The sequence below is a fragment of the Pangasianodon hypophthalmus genome, chromosome 1, assembly GCF_027358585.1.
Source record: "Pangasianodon hypophthalmus isolate fPanHyp1 chromosome 1, fPanHyp1.pri, whole genome shotgun sequence".
In the NCBI taxonomy this organism is placed as follows: Eukaryota; Metazoa; Chordata; class Actinopteri; order Siluriformes; family Pangasiidae; genus Pangasianodon; species Pangasianodon hypophthalmus.
Window position 1 is genome coordinate 15,316,563 of NC_069710.1, and position 21,218 is coordinate 15,337,780.

The window sequence follows — 21,218 nt, forward strand, 5'->3', positions numbered from 1 at the left end:
ATTTAGTTTCAGGGTGCCAGAACAATCTCCAATTAAAACAACTCATGTTGGACTGAGAGACTTTTAATATGAATAATAAAGCAAGCTGACAAAAGCAGACCCCAGCTGGTTTCAAGTACCCTTTTCCCTCTTTCGTCCTTCTCCCCAATTTGGTTATTATGTTAAGACTGAAAGGCATTTCCAGAAATTAATGATTGTAATTAAAGCTAATATCAAAATCTTGTAAAATTTTCCCTCCAGCAGTTACTGTAATTATAATTACAATATGCAAACATTGTGAAGCCTACACTCATTTTACACATCATTTCTGCTTGCCTGAACCGTATAAATTCAGTTAGTGTTACATCAACAAATCGACAAACTGCAGGAAAGCAATCTTTAATAAAGATTCATTTAAATCTCACAAAGAGAGAGGGGGAAAAAAATCGATGCAGCTCCAGACTCGAGTGCATACATCACTCTCAGACATGTCAGGTAAAATCAGCTTGCATGATAACACACAGGACTGAACGCAGGAAAGAACAGAAAACTATCGCAGGTAGAAGTACCAATTCCCACAAATCTCATTGTGGATTCGAGCTCAGCAGCCATTAGATTTGGTATTGATTTAAATAAAAAAACAAAACACAACTGGATCTACCCTGTCACTACTCCAGCACAGAGGATGCAAAATATCTAAGCAATAAAACACTTGGTGTTGCACTGTTATAGGAAAATAATCAACGCCATGGTGGTGTGATGCAACCTGAGGACGAGTGGAGTGACTGTTACCACCCCAAAGTTGAATCATTTCCTATAACGCTACATCTCCAAGTGTTCTATTCCTCTTATATTACAGCAATTTTCCAGCGATTATATCATACTTTTTATCCATTTATGCAGTTACACATAACGTGAATCTACCATGAAACAATTCCTCACTTACGTTATAGCAGCTATATACAGTAGTTCCCTCACCAGCCTCTTTTTTTCCTCTCTCTTGAAGTTAATATGACAAAAATATAAAATGCAGCTTGTCGTGTTTCCGAGGAACAGCAAAGGAAACAATATATATATATATATATATAATATATAGAAACAATAACATATTAGAACGAGCGCATTAATATAAACCTGTTTTTTGCAGCTGCACTACTGTCAGAGCTGCTGTTGTAGAAAATTAATCAACACCTTCTGAATCAGAGTTCAAGAGCACTGTGGTATAAGAATGAATTAGTAAATTTTTAGTATACCATGATGACAAAATACTGTTAATATTATGACGGTGTAGATGCTACACACAGACAAATCATCATCATGTACAGCAAGTCTAAAATAATGCCACATAAGTTTTGAAGACGCACAAATTAGGAAAAATGTCTACAATTTTTTTTGATTTTGGAAAGTAAACTGGAGGCGAAGAACAATTTTCTACACCGACATTTAAATTCTTTGTCTTAGAAAATGAAGACCTGGATGTGGTGACGTGTTGGTGTCACAATGTGATCATACTGTCAATTTATCACGGTGGTACTACGTATTTCACAATAACTTCATATTTCAGAGTTCAAAGTCATCAAGGCCATTGTTAGAAGATCAAATCAGTCAGCTCACTTTGTTTCCTCCATTACCATTTCCATGTGCTCTCAACCGACTCTTTCAAATGTGATTTTAACTGCGGATAATTTGTGAAAGACCTCGACTGCTGGGGTTCAATCTGTCACACTGAACCATAAAAGCAAATGAGCTCAAACAAAAAAATGGTGTTTTAGATAAATAGTTTGCTCAGAGACACTCCATTTGTCCTCCAGAACCATTATGATCTCTAGAAGCAAATGAGGTATGGGTTACAAAGTTTCTTGTGTTTGTGCCTTTCTGTGGATCATGTATGGATGACTTGAAAGAAGTCCTAGAAATTCTTTATGGTTTATTAACTTTTAAGAGGCGGTTTGCACCAGAGACCAGAAGGTTGAGAGTCGGGAGATGCCCCTGAGTCTACTACTTTTCAATTAGTGATGGGATGGCCTACTGAAAAAAGGCCAACAAGTCACTTCCTGTTTTAATCCAAATTCGTAAAAATACTTCTTGACCCTTTTGCACATATTGACAAATTGAGCTTTTTCGAGCAAGACATAGTCACAGATTGGAAAAATTAGTCCCAAATAAACATGGAGTTTCTAGGAGAGTGCAAATATACTGTAAGTATATGCAAAACAGTATAGCCCTTAAGATACAGGCTTGAGGAATCCCACTTGGAATTACATATTATCAAAGTGGTTGGTCACGTTTAGTGTCAATCATAAGCTCTCTATTTGTTAAAGTAAGTGCTTCTTGGATATGTTTAGTGACAAAAAAGTACCAGACTCTCTAAAGAAAGTTAAAAGTCTTGCTCCTGAGATTACCCAACCCCTGGCCATTGTCATTATATTTATGAATGGTTGAAGTGCATTATTTTTGGCACCATGTGTGCCTTGTGCGTCCTCAATTTTGTTTTTGTTGATTCAAGAATTTTGATGTTGGTGCATCTCTATTTGAGCTTCATATTTGGATTAGAATCTGATTCAGTATGTCAATGAGAAAATCTAGAACATTAAATAATTATGATAATTATGACATCAAAAATAATTTGATGTCTCTTGGATGGCACCCAAAGTACAGCAAAAGTGCTGAAATAGTTTTCCTTTATTACTTAGAAAGTCCATAGTAAACCCGAGCAGTTAAACGTTATCCAGTCGTGATTACTCAACATTATTTTTTAACATCATCATACACCAGTGGCCATGAGAGTCTTAGGAAAGGTTTTCCACGATGATGGTCTCAGGTTAGTTGCTGTGCAATGGAAGTTCACTGAAACTGCTGACTTGGCACAAAGGATGCAAATGGGGACACATTTTCCCCAAGTCTACGCACTAGACAGATTAACAACAGTATAAATTTAGGCTCTGCATTCCCCAAACAAGCAGGAATACCCAAAAAGAACAGTAAATAATGAGGGCTGTATTCGTCCCTTTGTCGAGGAAAGGAAATGAGATCAGAATGGCCAGACTGCTTAAATCTTGTGCCGAAGGGCATCAGGGAACAACAGACAAACACCCTTTAGAAACCATCACACAATTTCATAAAAGGAGCCTGTGTATCTCATCACTGTAGCTACTACACAATCACACATGGCACTAAAGAAGACAGAGCGCTCACTCCTCCTGGGATCAACATCAATTTACAAACCTAGATGCAGGAAAGGTTCCATAGTCCTGAATGGTTCCTGAGTTCCTGACAGTGCAGCAGATGGATTTTTGGACAGGATCAGTATGTATGTGTGAAGAATCAGTCACAATCCCAAAATCAATCAGATCTGATCTGTTTCTTCTGCTGGATTAAGATTCAACTTAATCCTTTTGATTGACCTACAGCTTCCTTTGCCATGAAAGTGTACTCCCAAACTGCTCGAAAACTCCAACACAAACTACTGCCAGAGACACGGTTGGACCATTGTGCAAAAAAAGATTACTGGTGGGTTGAAACTGGCTAAGATGCTCCTTTTCATTTTTGGTCAAAAACATGTGCTGCTTTGAACACACTGACACACTGATGGTTTTTCCTAGCGAGATATAATCATGGTTTGGAAACATTAAGTAAATAAAGCAATCAGGTTTACAAAATATCATTTGACAACAAATGTACCGATTTTCATAAAGTGTTGTTGCTGTAAATTCAGACTTTCAGACAACCTTTAAAAAAAATGTTTAGCACCTGAAAGGGTTCTGCGATTTGTCCCTCTGGGGAACCCTTAAAGGTTCAATATAGAACTTTAAAACAGATGATTTCCCTTTCAGGAAAGGAAAGAAGGTTTAATTATCCAAAGAGTCCTTAAGGAACCTTGTAATGGAGTGTAAAATATATGGATATGTAAAACAGGATCGGTCCTATGATCCGGCCCTGGGGGATCCCACTGGGAATTAAACATTATAAAAGTAATACAATTAATACTTCTGTAGTGTGGATGCCTGGATTTTGGAAAGCATAGTTACACTGTGTGGAGTGATCTACACTTCCACCTCCAACAGTACTGATCACTAGAATAACAAGTTTGAACACCATATTATTGTTTATTTACCTTTTCCCAAAATTTGCCATTAAAACTGTGTGACGGTGCTAAGCACACTCTAATCTGTCTACACAAATAGTCTGCCTTAATAATCGTGCCGATTGCCTTGCCTCAAATGGTGTGGATGCTTTATCCGTTATTTTCTCACCTGCTTTCCATCTAGCTCATCTTTGAGGCTCTCGACGATTAAAACACAATCAGAATTTTTCAATTTCTGATGTGTGCTAACAGCAACAGGAATATTAATAACATAAAATGTCTTAAGGGATGTAACATGACAGGCGTCCTCCATCAAGCAATGGCAACACGGAATGAGATAATATGGCCATTTTTCCAGAACAAGCGTTGAAAGTTTACCTAACTGCTGAACCTTCAGCTTTTGCTGGTAATCACATTGGAATCTGCCTGGAATTTGCTGTGAATGCTGAGGGGAGTTTTAAATCTCAGACTGTGAGATAATGTCTGATCTGTAATATTTGTTTTCCTTTGAGCATACTTGGCTAGAAAAGTGAGAAAAGGTCAAATCTGAAAAACAAAACAAAACTGAACTACCATTTATAGTCCAAATGCCTGAGAACTATATCAAAAACATTTTTAAGGAACTAGTATAACTGTTTAATTTCACTGATAATACATAATTTAAGGAAGTTAAATTTAGATGATTTAAATCAGAAATTATTTAGCATTAATCTAATATTACTGTGGCATCAGACATTGTTCAATTATTATCACTATTAACACAGTGTTGAATAACAACTTAATATTAATATAAGCCTGTATATACATTCTGGAGAAAGCTCTACTTGTAAATAATAAAGCTATTATGTCTACGAAAGTTAGTGAATTCAGACTTTGGGACAGCCTTTAAAGGGGAAAAAATACTGCATTTGGTGCGCTAAAAGGTTTCTTGGTTTGTCTATCTGAGGAGCACTTAAAGGTTAGAAGCAGAGCCTTATTAGAAAGCGAAACCTATTAACTATCCAAAGACTCTGCACACGAAACTGTGCATGATTGTATAGGAGTGTGGAAATGCACTCACTGACCGCTGTTATAGAAACACTTGCAGGCAACTGTAACTCAAATAATCACTCTTTACAGCCGTGGTGAGCAGAAAAGCATCTCCGAATACACAACACATCAGACCTTGACTACGGATGGGCTGCAACAGCAGTAGATCACATGAGGATTCACTCCTGTCAGCCGAATACGGGAATCTAAAGCTACAGTGAGCACGGACTCACCCAAACCGGATGGATTTGCCCAATGTAGCCTCGGGTTCCTGTTCTTGGCTGACTGGAGTGGAACACAGTTTGGTCTTCTGCTGTTATACAAGTTATATTTTAAAAGTTACATAACCATTTAAAAATACATATTAGTGCATATCCCAGCCAAAAGTGCTCAGTACAGTTATTTTTGGGTGTGCATGGTGACTAGCATTGTGGAAGTCGTTTTTCTATCACTGCATCACACATTTACAGATTTACTGGGAGATATTTTTAAATGAATTCAAAACATGTCCCAGTACGGTCATGATCACAGGCACAGGAGCAAAACCTCCAAAGAACACCTGGTGCCTTCAACCTTCATGTCGAACGAATGAAACTGATCTTTAATAAATCTTTAATCTATGAATGTGCCGTGGAAATCGGACCTCGTTGCTGATAACGCGCATCAGCATGTGACTTCCTCACTTCTGCATCAATGTTCTGACTCAAGGTCACGCTGGTCTTCTCTATAATTAGCCAACGCAGTGTGTACGCACAGCGTAAGAGGAGCCACACACGCTCCGACACAAAGGTGACACTCCCCTCTGAACCACAGAGTTAAAACACTCACAGCGGAACATCGCAGATATCCAGCTGTAAACATCTGCGCCGGCTGGAAGACCAGACGATGCTTGGTGATATTTGAGGTCTGTGAAAAAGAAAGCATCAGCTGCCACACACCACAGATTTTTCATTTTTGATCCAAGAACATTTTGGCCTGATAAGACAACCATTACTTCAAACAAGATATTAATTATACACAAGCCAATAATCGGTGACACACATGATATTAAACACCTACACCACTGCGTTTGTGTTCAAACTACAACAAATACATCATCTTTATGTCACGTTCTGGTTACACTGCCACCATTTTAGTACTTAATTTCAGCAGGGTCATGGTGGACACAGCCTGCGTTTGTTTATAAATTTACTGTGTGTTGAAATGTCCTATGTGGTATTATTACGTTACAAAGAATTCGAAATGCTGTTGTGATTATTTACCGCAGTTTATTAAAAGTTTATTTTTTTAATCAATACGTTAATGTACCATTTTTTTCACTACAGAAAGTACTGTTCAAGATACTTCTACGATACACAACATGCACGATATATAAGTTTCCTAACAAACGTTCAGCAAAACTGTAATGTTACATTTAAAAATAACCCTTTAAAATGAGTTTGATGATACTTTTATTTAACGAATTAACACTGAAAAGGGGGGGAAAATAAATCAGACAGAAAAAAAACTCAGAAAATCTGCTTCAATCTGTAACTGCTATTTAAAAAAGAAAAACATTTAAAACTCATATCTGTATTGTGACATAATTTATCACAATATCGATATTATATTGTCGAATTGCCCAGTCCTAAGTTTAGTACGTAATTATTATATCCATTTTATCATATTTTTCCAAACCACACACCAATGGGACTACAGCCGAGTGAGGTGATGATGAAGGAAGAATTTGCACGTATTGAGAAGTGAAGTCAGCAAATTCAGCATCTAGAACATGAGAACATTTTGCAATGCTGTGATGATCATGGCCAAGGATTCAGTCTGCATTTCCTCACAGGAATCTCTCCACAGACACCGGGAAAAACTCAGACAATTAAAGTCTCCATGGTAACTAGCTGTAGGATCAAGAGACAAGTATCACATCTGTCTGTGTCTTGAAGATGAGAGATGTTCATCAAGCTTCCTCTGAAATCTCTGAACAGTATGTGCATCGTTAGTTAATATTTGCAATTTCTTTCTGTTCCGTCTTTGTGCCTGTCCCCACTGTGAAGCATGGTGGTGGAAGCATCATGTTGATAGTTACCCTTGGCCTCTTGTTTTTTTTCTCTGACTGGTCATTAGAGATGTTACGGTTTGAAATGTTCATGATATGATAAGCTATTCTTAAAACTTTCATGATTTCATGAACACACAAGCCAGTGGTAAAATTAAAGAAAAAATGTATTATGAATTCTTAATTATTGGCTCGTGTTTCACAATTAATTAACATTATTTTCTGTCTGTAATGTACAGTTAGGACAATAAACCTAGGGAGAAGGGTGACATTGTCATGCTATCCTCTCTTCACTTGCTCCAGGATGCAGCTGAAGGTTTTAATTTATTATTAAAGCGTGTAATGTGCTGTTCTCTATTTACACTTCATGCTCACGCCGTCACGCCTTTTAGCTTGTCCTATCAGTTCCTGTTTTAATTTCGTTCTCTTTCTTAAACAAGACTTACTTTACTGACACTCTGATCAAATCATGATCATTATTTGCACCGTAAAGCTGTTGGATCAATGCAAATATCCTTTGACTTTATAAATGAAACGCATTTCCTTCCTGTCCTCTTAAATTGTTGTTATCATTTTATAAAGGACGCCGTAGGAGACGGAGGATGATGAATAACACGCTGCACTAAATCTATACAGACAGATTACAAACTCAGACCGAATTATTTTCATCGTTCTGTAAAGTGGACATGACTTGTGGAGTTTATAAGAAAAAGTGCAGGAGGAAAGCTGTGCTGAACTTTAACTCCGGATGAATGCTCGCTAATAAATGGTGCAAAACACCAGATGAACTGCACTGTGATGAGAACGTTTCCTCAGGGAGGAATTTCCTCATAAACCATAAACCATAACGGCAGACTTGCAGCTCAAACACTGATACGGATCTCGCTGTATATTTTTCATATGCAATTAACTCTGCTTAACTCCACCTCTCTACTCCTTTTACAGACTTTATCTTATATTATAGACAATGTGCTGTGTTTAGGTTGGAACATAAATATACATGTGCCTTGGTATCACTTTAAATATGGTATAAAACATTCCACGTTGTGCAGAAGGTTACCGTCACCACGGCGATGTGTTTTATTTCTCTTACACCACAGCAATTTTTCAACAATTATGATTTTTTTATTTATTAAAGAACGATGTGTATTTTTTATCCGTCTATATTTAAATTAAATGTTGTGAAACAGTCATTCCCTCACCAGCCTCTCTTTATTTCCTCACTCTTAAAGTTAATAAGACAAAAAAAAAAGACAATGCACCTTGTCGTTTTTTTGTTACCGAGAAAACGCAAAGAAGCGTAAACTCCTCTGTCCTGAAGATCTCAAAAAACTTAAAGCCAAAGCTTCTGTCAGTGAAAAGGTCATATGGTGTTTAACCAGCCGTTTGTGATTCTCATTAGTTTTTACATTGAAGCTGTTCACACACAAACTGAACTGTAACCATGACAATGCTGTTTCTGTCTTCTGGTTGTAGATTATTAATTTACATCATGTTTATTAACAACACACATTAGACTTTTCCCACACTGCTGCTCCGCCTTCCCTGTTTAAATTTCCCTGGTACCTCCACGTCGTAAATCTCCTATTATTCATTATACAGTATATATACATATACATATGTATATATACACATGTACATATACAGTCATATACTGCACACAGAGGGGGCATATACAGTCATATACTGCACACAGAGGGGGCATACACAGTCATATACTGCACACAGAGGGGGCATATACAGTCATATACTGCACACAGAGGGGGCATATACAGTCATATACTGCACACAGAGGGGGCATATACAGTCATATACTGCACACAGAGGGGGCATATACAGTCATATACTGCACACAGAGGGGGCATACACAGTCATATACTGCACACAGAGGGGGCATACACAGTCATATACTGCACACAGAGGGGGCATAGACAGTCATATACTGCACACAGAGGGGGCATACACAGTCATATACTGCACACAGAGGGGGCATACACAGTCATATACTGCACACAGAGGGGGCATATACAGTCATATACTGCACACAGAGGGGGCATATACAGTCATATACTGCACACAGAGGGGGCATACACAGTCATATACTGCACACAGAGGGGGCATACACAGTCATATACTGCACACAGAGGGGGCATACACAGTCATATACTGCACACAGAGGGGGCATACACAGTCATATACTGCACACAGAGGGGGCATACACAGTCATATACTGCACACAGAGGGGGCATACACAGTCATATACTGCACACAGAGGGGGCATATACAGTCATATACTGCACACAGAGGGGGCATAGACAGTCATATACTGCACACAGAGGGGGCATACACAGTCATATACTGCACACAGAGGGGGCATACACAGTCATATACTGCACACAGAGGGGGCATTAAAGGGAACATTAGAGAACACACAGAGGCTGCATAGAAGGTGTACAGAGGGCATATAAAAGATGCATAGAAAGAGTATAGAGGGAGTATTAGAAAGAAGTGCATAAAGTGCACATACAGAGAGTATAGCGGGCATATAGAGGGTGCATTAGAAGGAGCACAGAGGTAGCATAGAGGATGCAAAAAGTGTGCCTACAGAGTGCATAGAGGACACACGGAGGTTGCATAGAGTGTACACAGAGAGCACACAGAGAGTATATAGAGGGCGCATAGAGGTTGCACAGAGTGTACATAGAGAGTGCGTAGAGAGTGTACAGAGGGCAGATAGAGTGTACATAAAGAGTGCATAGAGAGTATATAAAGGTTTGCATAGAGTGCACATAGAGAGTGCACAGAGAGTGAATAGTGGGCGCATAGAGAAAGCATTAGAAGAAAAACAGAGGTGCATTTGTGGGAGCATAAGAGTCTACATAGAGTGCAGCTTTTTTTTTTGTACACATCTCTTGGGCGGGGCCACGGAGATTACTACAGAGAGCCGAGGGGGCGGAGCCAAGCTGTGACTACAAACATGAAACAGTAAACATGTAAAATAATAAGTAACAGCAGAGCGTAACAAAATAATAACACGCACGTTATACACATGTTGTAGACATGTTATAGAGTTACAGCGTCATTCATGGGTTTATAAGAACTCAGAAAAGAACTTCACACCGAACTGCCCCGGTGCCGGTACCGAACCGCACACTTCTGCCCCAGTGTGTGGAGGAGTGTGTACTCACCCTGTGCGATGGCGATGGACTCGAACCGGTGCAGTTCCCGCAGCAGGCACGAGCGCTCGGCGGGATGGAGGCCGTAGATGAAGTCTCGCGCTCCCTGCGGCGAGCTGAGCGGCTCCACGGGCTCCTTGCGCGCGTGCGTGCCCAGGTTAGAGACGGGCACGAGCGGACGGAACGCGAGAGCCGGCCGCAGAACTCTGCGCAAACACGGCAACATCGCTCTCACACGCGCGCGCGCTCCGGTGCACTGACAAGCAGACGGGGGGGAGAAGCCGCTAACGGACTAGCTCGCGCTCGCGCTGAGTGTGCAGTGTAGCCAGAGACGTCCCGTTAACACCGTTACACACACCAAGCGAATGAACGGATTTATTAACACACGTCTCCGAAAAGCACGGCGATTAAAATCGGTTAAAAAGTGACCTAAAGTGTGGCATCTCTCATTCATGTCGTTTTTCCCAGCCGCACGCGCACCCTAGAAATATTCTCCCGTTGGATTACGGCTTGCTGTCTCGAGCTTTTACGTCGCTATGACGACACTCTCCTGACGTTTACGTCCATTTTACAGTACAGTAAAAAAAAAAAAAAAAAAAAAAAAAAAAAAAAAAAAACTCAATCCTTACTAACCGCCCACTTTTTAACGACCCGTATACCGGAAGTAAATGTGTAATATCTACTAGCATAGAAGACGAGTCAGCCGGGCCGCCATCTTGGAGAAGGCAACATTCAAAGTTAGGCTCATTGACTTGAACTGATCAAAACACACCACTTCTCATATAATAATATACCATGTAATGCATGTAAACATTTTTTTACACTTGACTGCAACATTTATACATGCTATATCAGTAATAGTTTTATTACTTATTATTATTCTGTTTTATTATTTTATTCATGAAATGAAAATTACAAATCAAACTCCCCGACACACAGTGTATACGCTACATAGTTGCTAGTTTAAAAAAAATCAGCTTTATGAGCTTAAATACTACTGGCTTTTAGGATTTATTATAAATAGGTTACCATTGTTTGAGTTTATATTAATTTGGTCTGTAAATCGGGGCAATATAACGCGATTTATTTTGCAGCGCTCAGTAGACTTGCACTGCTCCTGACCTTTCCAAAATGGCGGCTTCGTTGTCGTACTGAAATAGCTAGCAAAAGCGGCTAATATTGTTTTCTTATAGCTACGCCTTTTACAGTTTCCTTTGCGTTTGCGTTTTTATCGTGTGTATGTTATTGCTTTGTATTCTCCACACATATATGGTCACATATTATAATTTAGTGATTTATATACAGAATTACAGTAGATTGGATCAGCTTCGTGCTAGGCTACAGCGCAGGTGTTCATGGGACGTGTAGTTCTTCGACCGGTGATTTATTTAAAAAAAATAAAAAGGCACATTCCGCAAATTAGAAAATACGTTCTATTACCTATCAAATGATACTTTGAAGGCGAGTCCTAAAATGACTAAAATTAGTTCACTCCTGGTTACTTTGACCTAACCGTCTTAACACGCGCGGGTGATCATGGGAAATGTATTTCTTTGTGGGACTTCTGCGGGGGAAAATGGCTTACCAGTGAAACTCATACCTGTCAACCCTCCCGTTTTTCCCGGGATTCTCCCGTATTTTACCATTATATCCCGCTATCATCCCGTTTAAATATTTTCCCGTATTTCTCCCGTATTTTTAATCTTTCTATAAAAAAATCCCACTGGGTGTAATTGATATGTTTGCTACATTCGCCTCCGGTAAAGCAGGTGACAGTATACAGAACATTAGCTGTAACAGCTACAGAACTCACTCAAACGGCACCCGCCAATAAAACATGTAGAAGAAGAATAGCGGTCGAAGAAGAAGAAGAAGAACAGCATCCAGAGGATGGAGGAACGTGAGAGAGATGGCGTTGGAGTACCTGCAGAAAAAGGCGAAAACTTTGTGCAAGTATCTTAACAAATGGGAGGAGGCTTACCCGTACTTAACCAAGAGCAACATCGGGCAAAGTCATGCCTTTTGTACAATATGCTATACAGATTTCACACGGAGGGAAAAGTGATGTGAGCCAACATGACGAATCTGCAAAGCACAAGCGCGCCCCACAGAAAATAGAATGGTATTGGACAACAGTACTGTTTGTGCTTTACTGTCATGTAAAATCATACAACACTGGTCAAGCTCACAAATACACTCCTTCTCAGAAGGTGTTAGGTTGCAGACTTTGCATTCCTTATGTGTATAACAAGTCCCTTGTAGATGCAAGAGAGCCTCACGACCAATAAAATGGTAAAATGGATGTTTAGAGCTAATTTACGATTGTTTGTCGCTTAAACATAAATAAATCTCCTGATTGCAGCATTTTGTTATTTTAACAATCTACCGAGATGAAGAAGAGATGTATCTGTTTTTCGGGTGTAAACAGTGACACCCAGTGGCGGAACTCTGTCACTACAGACCCAGCTATAAACTGGGCGTTTATTCGGAAAAATAACTTGCAAAACATGATCCTTCCTGATAAAGTACTCGCATGTGGACACTCCTACTGCTAATGTTAGCTAGTTAGCTGGTTTAATTTGAGTTTAATTAGCTAGTAGGTGTTATTAAATGTACCAAAACATTATCCCTTGCTAATGATAGTTTATTAGACTTCAGATCTGAGGAAGGAGACGATGTTCCAGAAGGTTCAGGTGTATAAATAAATAATTAAATCATCAGTTGCGCTGTACAACTCTTTTCTTTCCTCTCGCTTTTGGGCTCCACTTTTATCTTTATAATCTAAATTCATTCCGAGACTTTCGCTATTACCTTCAATTAAGCAAAGCCACGTAACTGGAGCTAATTAGAGCCTTATAAATCACGTGACCAAATTAAACAAAATTCCATAACTTTAGCTTAAAAATCATGCGCCATTTTACAGGAAAAGTCTCAGTTAAATGTAAAGTTGTAATGTTTTAAATTTATTTGGATTTCACTATTTGCTTCTAAAAGGAGGAGTTAGTGATTAAAACTGTAGGATTTAACTGTGGGATAGTGCCAGTGTCCACATTAACACAGTCAGGAAGAAGTAATTCACCATTACAAGTCAGCAAGTGACGTCATATGCTAATTTTCATATTCATTTAACGACATGAATAGAAATAAGTCGTCTCTGTTTAAAAAATAGTCAAACTGCTTATTTACAAAGTAGTCAAACTATTTACGTATTTATAAATTGTTCAACTGTTTACGTATTTACAAAACATCAAACTATTTAGATATTTACAAAATAGTTACGCTGTTTAGGTATTTACAAAATAGTAAACTATTTACATGTTTTTACAATTCAAATTACATAACAAAATAAATATTCCAGCTGTTATGTCACATAACTAGCAAAATTTACCCAAAAACACACTGCAATATGAGATAATTTTATAATGTTAGATTATTTAGCTAGTTAGTTTATAAGCTAGCTATTTATTGCTTTAAGCTAGCTAGAAGAAATGTAGATATGTCAAGAAATATAACAACATTTTAAATTCTGTTTTCAAATTAGCTTTTCTGTCAGCAACTGATAAAACTTCGGTACTTTATCCTGCTAGCTAGTTAGCAAGATGGCTACCTAGCATGCTAGCCATTTAGCAAGCCAACATGACCGTATACAGTTCAAATAAAACAAACAAGCAGAATGTTTTTTTTAAAATTATTTTTCAGTGCTGTGTAGAATAGTGAAGCGATTTATTTAATCCAGTGGAGCCGAAATAATGCTGACACACAGAAATATTATAGAAATGATTAAAAAAAATTAACAGAAAAACAAAACGAAAAATAAATCAATAAATAAATAAAACAGCACCAACATTTAAATAACAAAAGAAAAAATAATGAATTCTGTAAGTTAAAGACAAAACTTCACTTTTCACACCAGTTTAATCAGTTTATAGAGACTGTGTTTGATTTTTACACAAAAGTAAAAAGAGAACATGAACGTGCAAAGTGAACCTGGACAAGGACGTGTGTGTGTGTGAAAAAAAAAACATAGAAATAAAATAGCCTTTATAATATTTCACTAAACTGTTCTGTTTCATCGTTACAAATACTCCATCGATAGTGTTGTTCTGAAGAACTAAACCAGACATCAGTTCATGTCCTATAAAGCAATGCGCAGAAATACAAGAAAAAAAGGAATATAACGTATTCCAAACTATAAAACATGTTTTGTTTCTCGGATTTAACTTTTTTGGTTGCTGCATTAACGTGTTCAGCTAAAACATGCACGTCTGTTAGCGTACTCATGGTAGACCTGCTACTCCCGTAATTATGGTCCTTATGAACACACATTAGCTATTAGCCAGCTAGTATAGCTAGTTTAACAGCGTTATTTTAATGTCACAACTTTTTAAATCGAGTAGCCATGTGATTTCTTGAGTGGGAAAACGCCATATTTCGTACACATACACAAATGTTGTGTTCCAATCAGAAGCCAGGTCCTAAGGTAGGGACAGCTCATCTGGGCAGCTCACAGGTTTGGCGTAGGAGTTGTTTACAAACATACGTTAATCACTTGTCATTAACATTCATTTTGCTCAGCTGATGTAACAGTTGTGTTTGTAGATCATCAGAAGTCGTTGTTTGGTTAATTTTAACTTTACACCTTGTACACGGTAACTAGCTTAACATTAGCTAGCTAGCAAAAAGTTATAATGTATGACACATATATATATTATATATGATATATATCGTACATATCAACTCCATTGTGTAGCTGTGTGTGTTTGTGGGATGAAAACGAGACAAATGACACCAGGAAGAAACTAAATGGTAACAAATCATAAACAAATCGTTGATCTCTTTGTTTAATTAGTGATTATTCGCAATGAGCAGAAACGGTGACATCAATCATAATATAACTTCATTATGTAGCTAGCTTTACATAATTTCGTAATCTTTGTATTTTTCTTTACTGTCCTGTCATTTAATCTAATACATTTACACAACAAACAAAAGCTACGTAGACACTGCGGTATAATTCGGCTACTACGGCAACACTTACAGGACAAACGCTAAACTGCGCTGCACCTGTAGGGGCCACTGAAGCAAAAAGCACTGAAAACAGAAAGAGCTACTACGTGAATGTGATGTATACACTGAACATGACCAGAATATTATTTTTTTATAAGAATACGGAATTTTGGTGGCTTATAGTCCGGAAAATATGGCAGTAAAGAACGTTCTGAGAGTAAAATATATATTGTATTAAATATAATAAAAGAGAGTAAAATATATATTAAGTAAAAAAAAAAAGAGAGTAAAATATATATTGTATTAAATAAATGTATTTATTATTAAATAAATAAATTAAAATAAATTAATTTAATTAATAAATTAAATTAATAAAGTTAACCCCCCAACCCACATCAAAAAACATATTGATGTGCCTATGTTAGAAAGTAAACATGTATTATTTGGAATTATATTGGAGTATACAAGTAATGATTATATTGTAAACTGCATATTAATTATTGTGAATTTATTTATACATGAAGTGAATTTATCAAGAACCAAACTCTTTTAAAAAATTTCTTAAGTGAAGTGGAGTTATTTGTTAGTTCAGTAATATTTATGAAACATAAGAATGCCATTAAGTTATTGAATTTATTGGAAATTGTAGGAAAGACCTAATTTTTGGAATACGTTTGTTTGTTTATTTATTTATTTAATGCATGAAAATGTGTGTTTGTATATGCATATGGGTATGCATAATCTCTCTCTCTCTCTCTCTCTCTCTCTCTCTATATATATATATATATATATATATATATATATATATATATATATATGTATGTAACAGTGCGCTCTCAGTGCTGGTCCCAAGCCCGGATAAAATTGGGGACGATTGCGTCAGGAAGGGCATTCAGTGTATATATAAAAAAAAAACTGTGCCAAATCAAAAATACGTGGACCAATGATCCGCTGTGGTGACCCTCTAAATTAACTATCAGCTGTCAACTTTCCCAGTTACTTGAAAATGATCAATTGTCTCAGTTACACAAGTCTATCTAAGTAAGGAGTTTTAAAGAAACAGCATATAAATGGATCAATTTAGACTCTGATAAATGGGATAGTTTAAACTCTCTTTTAAACTTGAGAACATTTACGTCAGCTCGTTGCCTGGGCTACACCTGTAAGTGAAATAAAGAAGGAATAACACACACTTGGCCATGGAACAACTGAGTGGCTAATTGTCCAGTTATTCCTTTCCTTTTCACCCTCTACACTGCAGACTTCAGGTACAACACGGACAGCTGTGTCCTGCTCAAGTTCTCTGACGACTCAGCCATCGTTGGCCTAATCAGTGACGACGATGACGCAGAGTACAGAAGACTGATGCAGGACTGGTGTTGGCCAAATCACCTCCTCATCAACGCGGGAAAGACCAAGGAGATGGTGGTGGATTTCCGCAGACACCGTTCTGCCCCCTCACTGGTGAACATCCAGGGAATGGACATTGAGAGAGTGGACTCTTATAGGTTCCTGGGTGTTCACCTAAACCACAAACTGGACTGGACTCACAACACAGACACACTCTACAGGAAGGGTCAGAGCAGGCTCTACCTCCTGAGGAGACTGCGGTCCTTTGGTGTGCGGGGGGCGCTCCTAAAGACTTTTTATGACTCTGTGGTGGCATCAGCCATCCTGTATGGTATGGTCTGTTGGAGCAGCAGCATCACTGAGAGGGAGAGGAAAAAGCTGGACAAGGTCATCAAGAGGTCCAGCTCTGTCCTGGTCTGTCCTCTGGACACAGTGCGGGAGGTTGGTGACAGACGGGTCCTGACAAAACTGACATCTATGCTGGACCACGAGTCCCACCCCCTGCGGGACGTCCTGTCAGCTATGGAGAGCAGCTTCAGTGACAGACTGCTCCACCCTCAGTGTGTAAAGGAGAGATTTCGTCGGTCTTTCCTTCCTGCTGCTGTAAGACTTTATAATGAACACTGCTGATTTATTTATTTATAAACTCTCATTGCAGTATTTACACTCACATTTATGTGCAATATCAGTGTGCAATATTGTAATGTGCAATACCGTCACACTACTGGCAAGCTACACTATTCTCAACCAATCTGTACTTATGTGTATACACCCCTCTCCTTTTTTATTTTGTGTTAGGACTTTTGTTTTAGCACTATTTAAGCCATTATACTCTTTCTGTACTGTACCCCTGCTGTTGCTAAATGCAATTTCCCCACTGCGGGACAAATAAAGAAATATCTTACTCTTACTCTTACTCTTTTGGTTCCTCAAAATGGGGGGTGGGGTCACAGGTGGACGAGTATATAAAAGGTGTTGTAATTCCTACACCATTTACCCAATTTGGATGTGAAACCCAGCATTTTGAGATCATGTTCATTATTTAATTTCAACTCCAATATACTATGGTAGTGAGCTAAAATAATAAGTTTGTCAATGTCCAAATATTTATGGACCTGACTGTATTATCTGTACTTTTTTTCAAGTCTGATTGATAAAAATCAATTACAAAAAATAATCAAGAATAGCAATAACAAACACAGCACACATACACATTTTAGGAAATAAACACACACTCTTCACCCTGCTGCCGTCTGGTAAACGGTACAGTAGCATTCGGGCCCTCATGACCAGACTGTGCAATAGCTTCTTCCCCCAAGCCATCAGACTCGTCAATCCTCAGAAACTGGACTGAAGGAACACACACACGCATACCAATATACACACACAACTGAGCATCCTCTCTGCAATTTATTTGCAAGTTTTTGGTGATGTCACTGTGGTGCCTCATTTTCTCCCACTTGTTGACGATGGTCTTCACGGTGTTCCATGGTACAGCTAATACATAATAATAATGCTTTATAAGTTCATGCTAATAATGCTTTGTAAGCTCTCTTTGGACCATGGCATCAACAAAGATGTGAAGAAAATCCGACAGAAACAGCTGGTCTCTATTTGGTGTTAATCAGAATTACTTCATTAATGACAGCTGTATGATAATGAGTTTGAATGTGATTGGTTAATTTTGAGCACAGTCACATGACCCATTATAAAAGGGTGTGCACTCTTATACAACCAGGTTATTGTAAATTGTTCTATTCTTTTTTCCCCTAAAATGTTTTAGTAGTTGCTATTTCACATTTAAGTTGGAATAAGATCTGATACGATTTATCATGATTTATTTCATTTTGTACAACACAAAAACCTGCTATTTTTGTATAGACTTTTTATAACCACTGTACAATCACATTACAAAAAAACACACATAAAGAGGTAAAATAGGCATGGAGTCATGAAAAACAAAGTGAACAATTGCAGCCCATTTTACATAAAGCTAAAATACTGGACTGCCACTGAAAGCTACTTCCTTTAGAGATAAGGAGCTTAATTAACTACATAGATTGAATATAATAACCCTTATCCTACAATCAAAAATATGCCAAAAATAAAAAGGAATGAGGGCTTATATATAACATATCGATGAAGCTGTTATTTTTGCATTGCTGTTTAACTATCAAATATCACAATCAGTCTGAGACTGGCACAAAACGACGTTCTTAAAACAGTCTGTGGAGGCGTGGTCAGGCGCCGGTTTGTGAATGGGGGGGCGGAGCTGGAGAAGGTGAATGGTAAGGGTGGCACACCTGAGAAGATTTTTACTAACAAGGGTTCTGTGTTGCAGTGCAGGGGTGGACTTAGCACTAGGCAAATGTAGGCAACAACCTTGGGCCCCCAGAAGCCAAGGGCCCCTAAAAAATGCAAATGATATATTTTTTAAATTATTAATGCTAAATAACAGGCCCCAATCCTATATTTTGACTAGGGCACCCAAATCACTAAATCCACCCCTGTTGCAAAGAGCTGTGGCGAGGATAAAGAGGGGAGAGACGAGAGCCTCGAGAGAGAGCCAAGCTGCACAGAGCCGTGTGTGTGAGTGAGGGTGAATTAAAACTGCTGAAAGCCAAAGTAAAAATTGGAGAATAAAGCAGCTTTTGAGTGGGTGGGCTAAACTAAATTGTGCCTAGCTGCCAATGAGTCTGTGTGTGGTGCTTTGCAATGGGCTGGCATCCCATTCAGTGTGTGTTACCGCTATGTGCCCAGGGTTCTGGGGATAGGCTCCGGATTCACCGTGACCCTGACCAAATTAAAGTGATTACTGAAGATGAATGAATAATAGGCAGGTATGCTAGAAAAAGGGCTACCCAACAACACTACAAAGATAAGCATTCAAGGCCACGGTTAGTCTCTCTGGCAAATTGTCATATTACCTCAGCATGTTCTGGCAGCTTTTCATTTTCCCATGGCTGAAATGGAGAGCATGTGATTGTGGTGTTTTGTTTAATGACTTATCTCATTTCACTCTGATGTCATGGGGCAGCATGCAATGCCACTGGTAACATTCATCATGGGGATTTAAATGGCTGCACTGTGCTGCCATTAATAGTGGATGCAAATGAAGTGAACAATAGGCACTTACTAAGGCGAACAGAAACGGAGAAATTGAGACGTGTTCATTGTCATGGGACTATAAAAGTGAGGACTCAGAATTGGAGCACATGCATACTGTATGTTTACGAAGAACAAATGGGCATACAGATTGGAGCTCGCATTGGGAGTGAATTATTACTGTAATTCATTTATGTGTAGAAGCAGAATCTCTTCCCCACAACTATACAAATGAATAGAGGAGTTTCAGAATTGCTTATTAGAAAACATCATCAGAAGCCTTACTGTGTTGGCTGTGTGGGTGAGTGAGAGACAGGGTGGGCAGCAGGACATGACGATTAGTCTGAATCTTTAGCCATTGATCAGTGTGCACTGCTGCAGGTGCAGACTGTCTGTTACTCAATATGTGACAGGATTATCAAGAGAAAAAAAAGAAAGAAACCATGTGCTTGCAAACCACGTTGCTAAGTATTGTCACTAATATTGGCAGTTCCACAGTCTGTGAGTGTGCCATGCATAAGTTTTTTGGTACACTCACCTCACATGAAGAAATAAAGGTTTCTCTCATAGGCAGTTATAGGCAATGTTCTAGTAGTAAAAGTAAAATTTTTGTTTTGTATATAGTAGATTGACAAAGTACTAACAGAGGACATAATGGCAATAATACCATTATATCATATCATACATATCAGGTGCAAGATTGTCCATACTGTAAAGCTCTTAAAATCAGAGTAACAGGACAGTCTGCACTTATTAGCAGTAAGCACAAATCACTGATGGCCCCTATTAGCCCAGACCAGTGGTTCTCAAAGTGGGGTTTCCCAGGGATTCCTGTAGCATAGCCATGTTTTTTTCTTTCTTTTTCTTAAGATAAACTTTATTGATTCCGAAGAAAGGTTTTGTGCCAACATGCTGAAGACAATACACATAATGAAAACGTAACAATGAATAGGTTTGGTAAGAAAATATAAACGTATAATATAAATGTATAATGAGTAATAAAACAGAGAAATACTGTATGTACATGTGCGAAAACTACTGACATAACAGGAAGCAGCATTTAGGTTATGGAAAATCTTTCCCTGCAGAAAGAGGAGAAGTTGTCTGATTGCCGCTGGGAAAACAGAGCTTGTGCCATTCAGTTTTGCTCTTTGTTGGTCTGATTCTCTTGCAGAAAGTACTGAGAACTGTGTTATGGAATGTGTGAGCAGTTTTGTCCATGATGCTGAGGAGTTTCTGTAGCATCCTCTTCTCAGCCACTTCCTCTAGCAAGTCTAGCTCAATATGGATCCAGCCTTCCTGATCAGCTTGTTGAGCCTTTTGGTGTCTACTGCCCTGACCTTACTGCTCCAGGACACCACTGCATAGATCACCACCCACCATTATCAAAAAATAAAATCATATTTATTACTGAGTTCTTTGTGTATTGAGACAAAAC

At 38.4% G+C, this 21,218-nt stretch overlaps 1 protein-coding gene across 1 annotated transcript in view; it reads right to left on the minus strand.

The window, feature by feature from the left end:
• LOC113533985 (transmembrane protein 65) overlaps positions 1-10,891 on the minus strand; it is a 41,031-nt gene extending 30,140 nt beyond the window's left edge. The window contains exon 1 of the mRNA XM_026926527.3: positions 10,331-10,891. Within this exon, the coding sequence (XP_026782328.1) occupies positions 10,331-10,544 (214 nt within the window). The 5' untranslated portion in view covers positions 10,545-10,891. The remainder of the gene's footprint in view (positions 1-10,330) is intronic.
• Between the last annotated feature and the right edge of the window lie 10,327 nt (positions 10,892-21,218).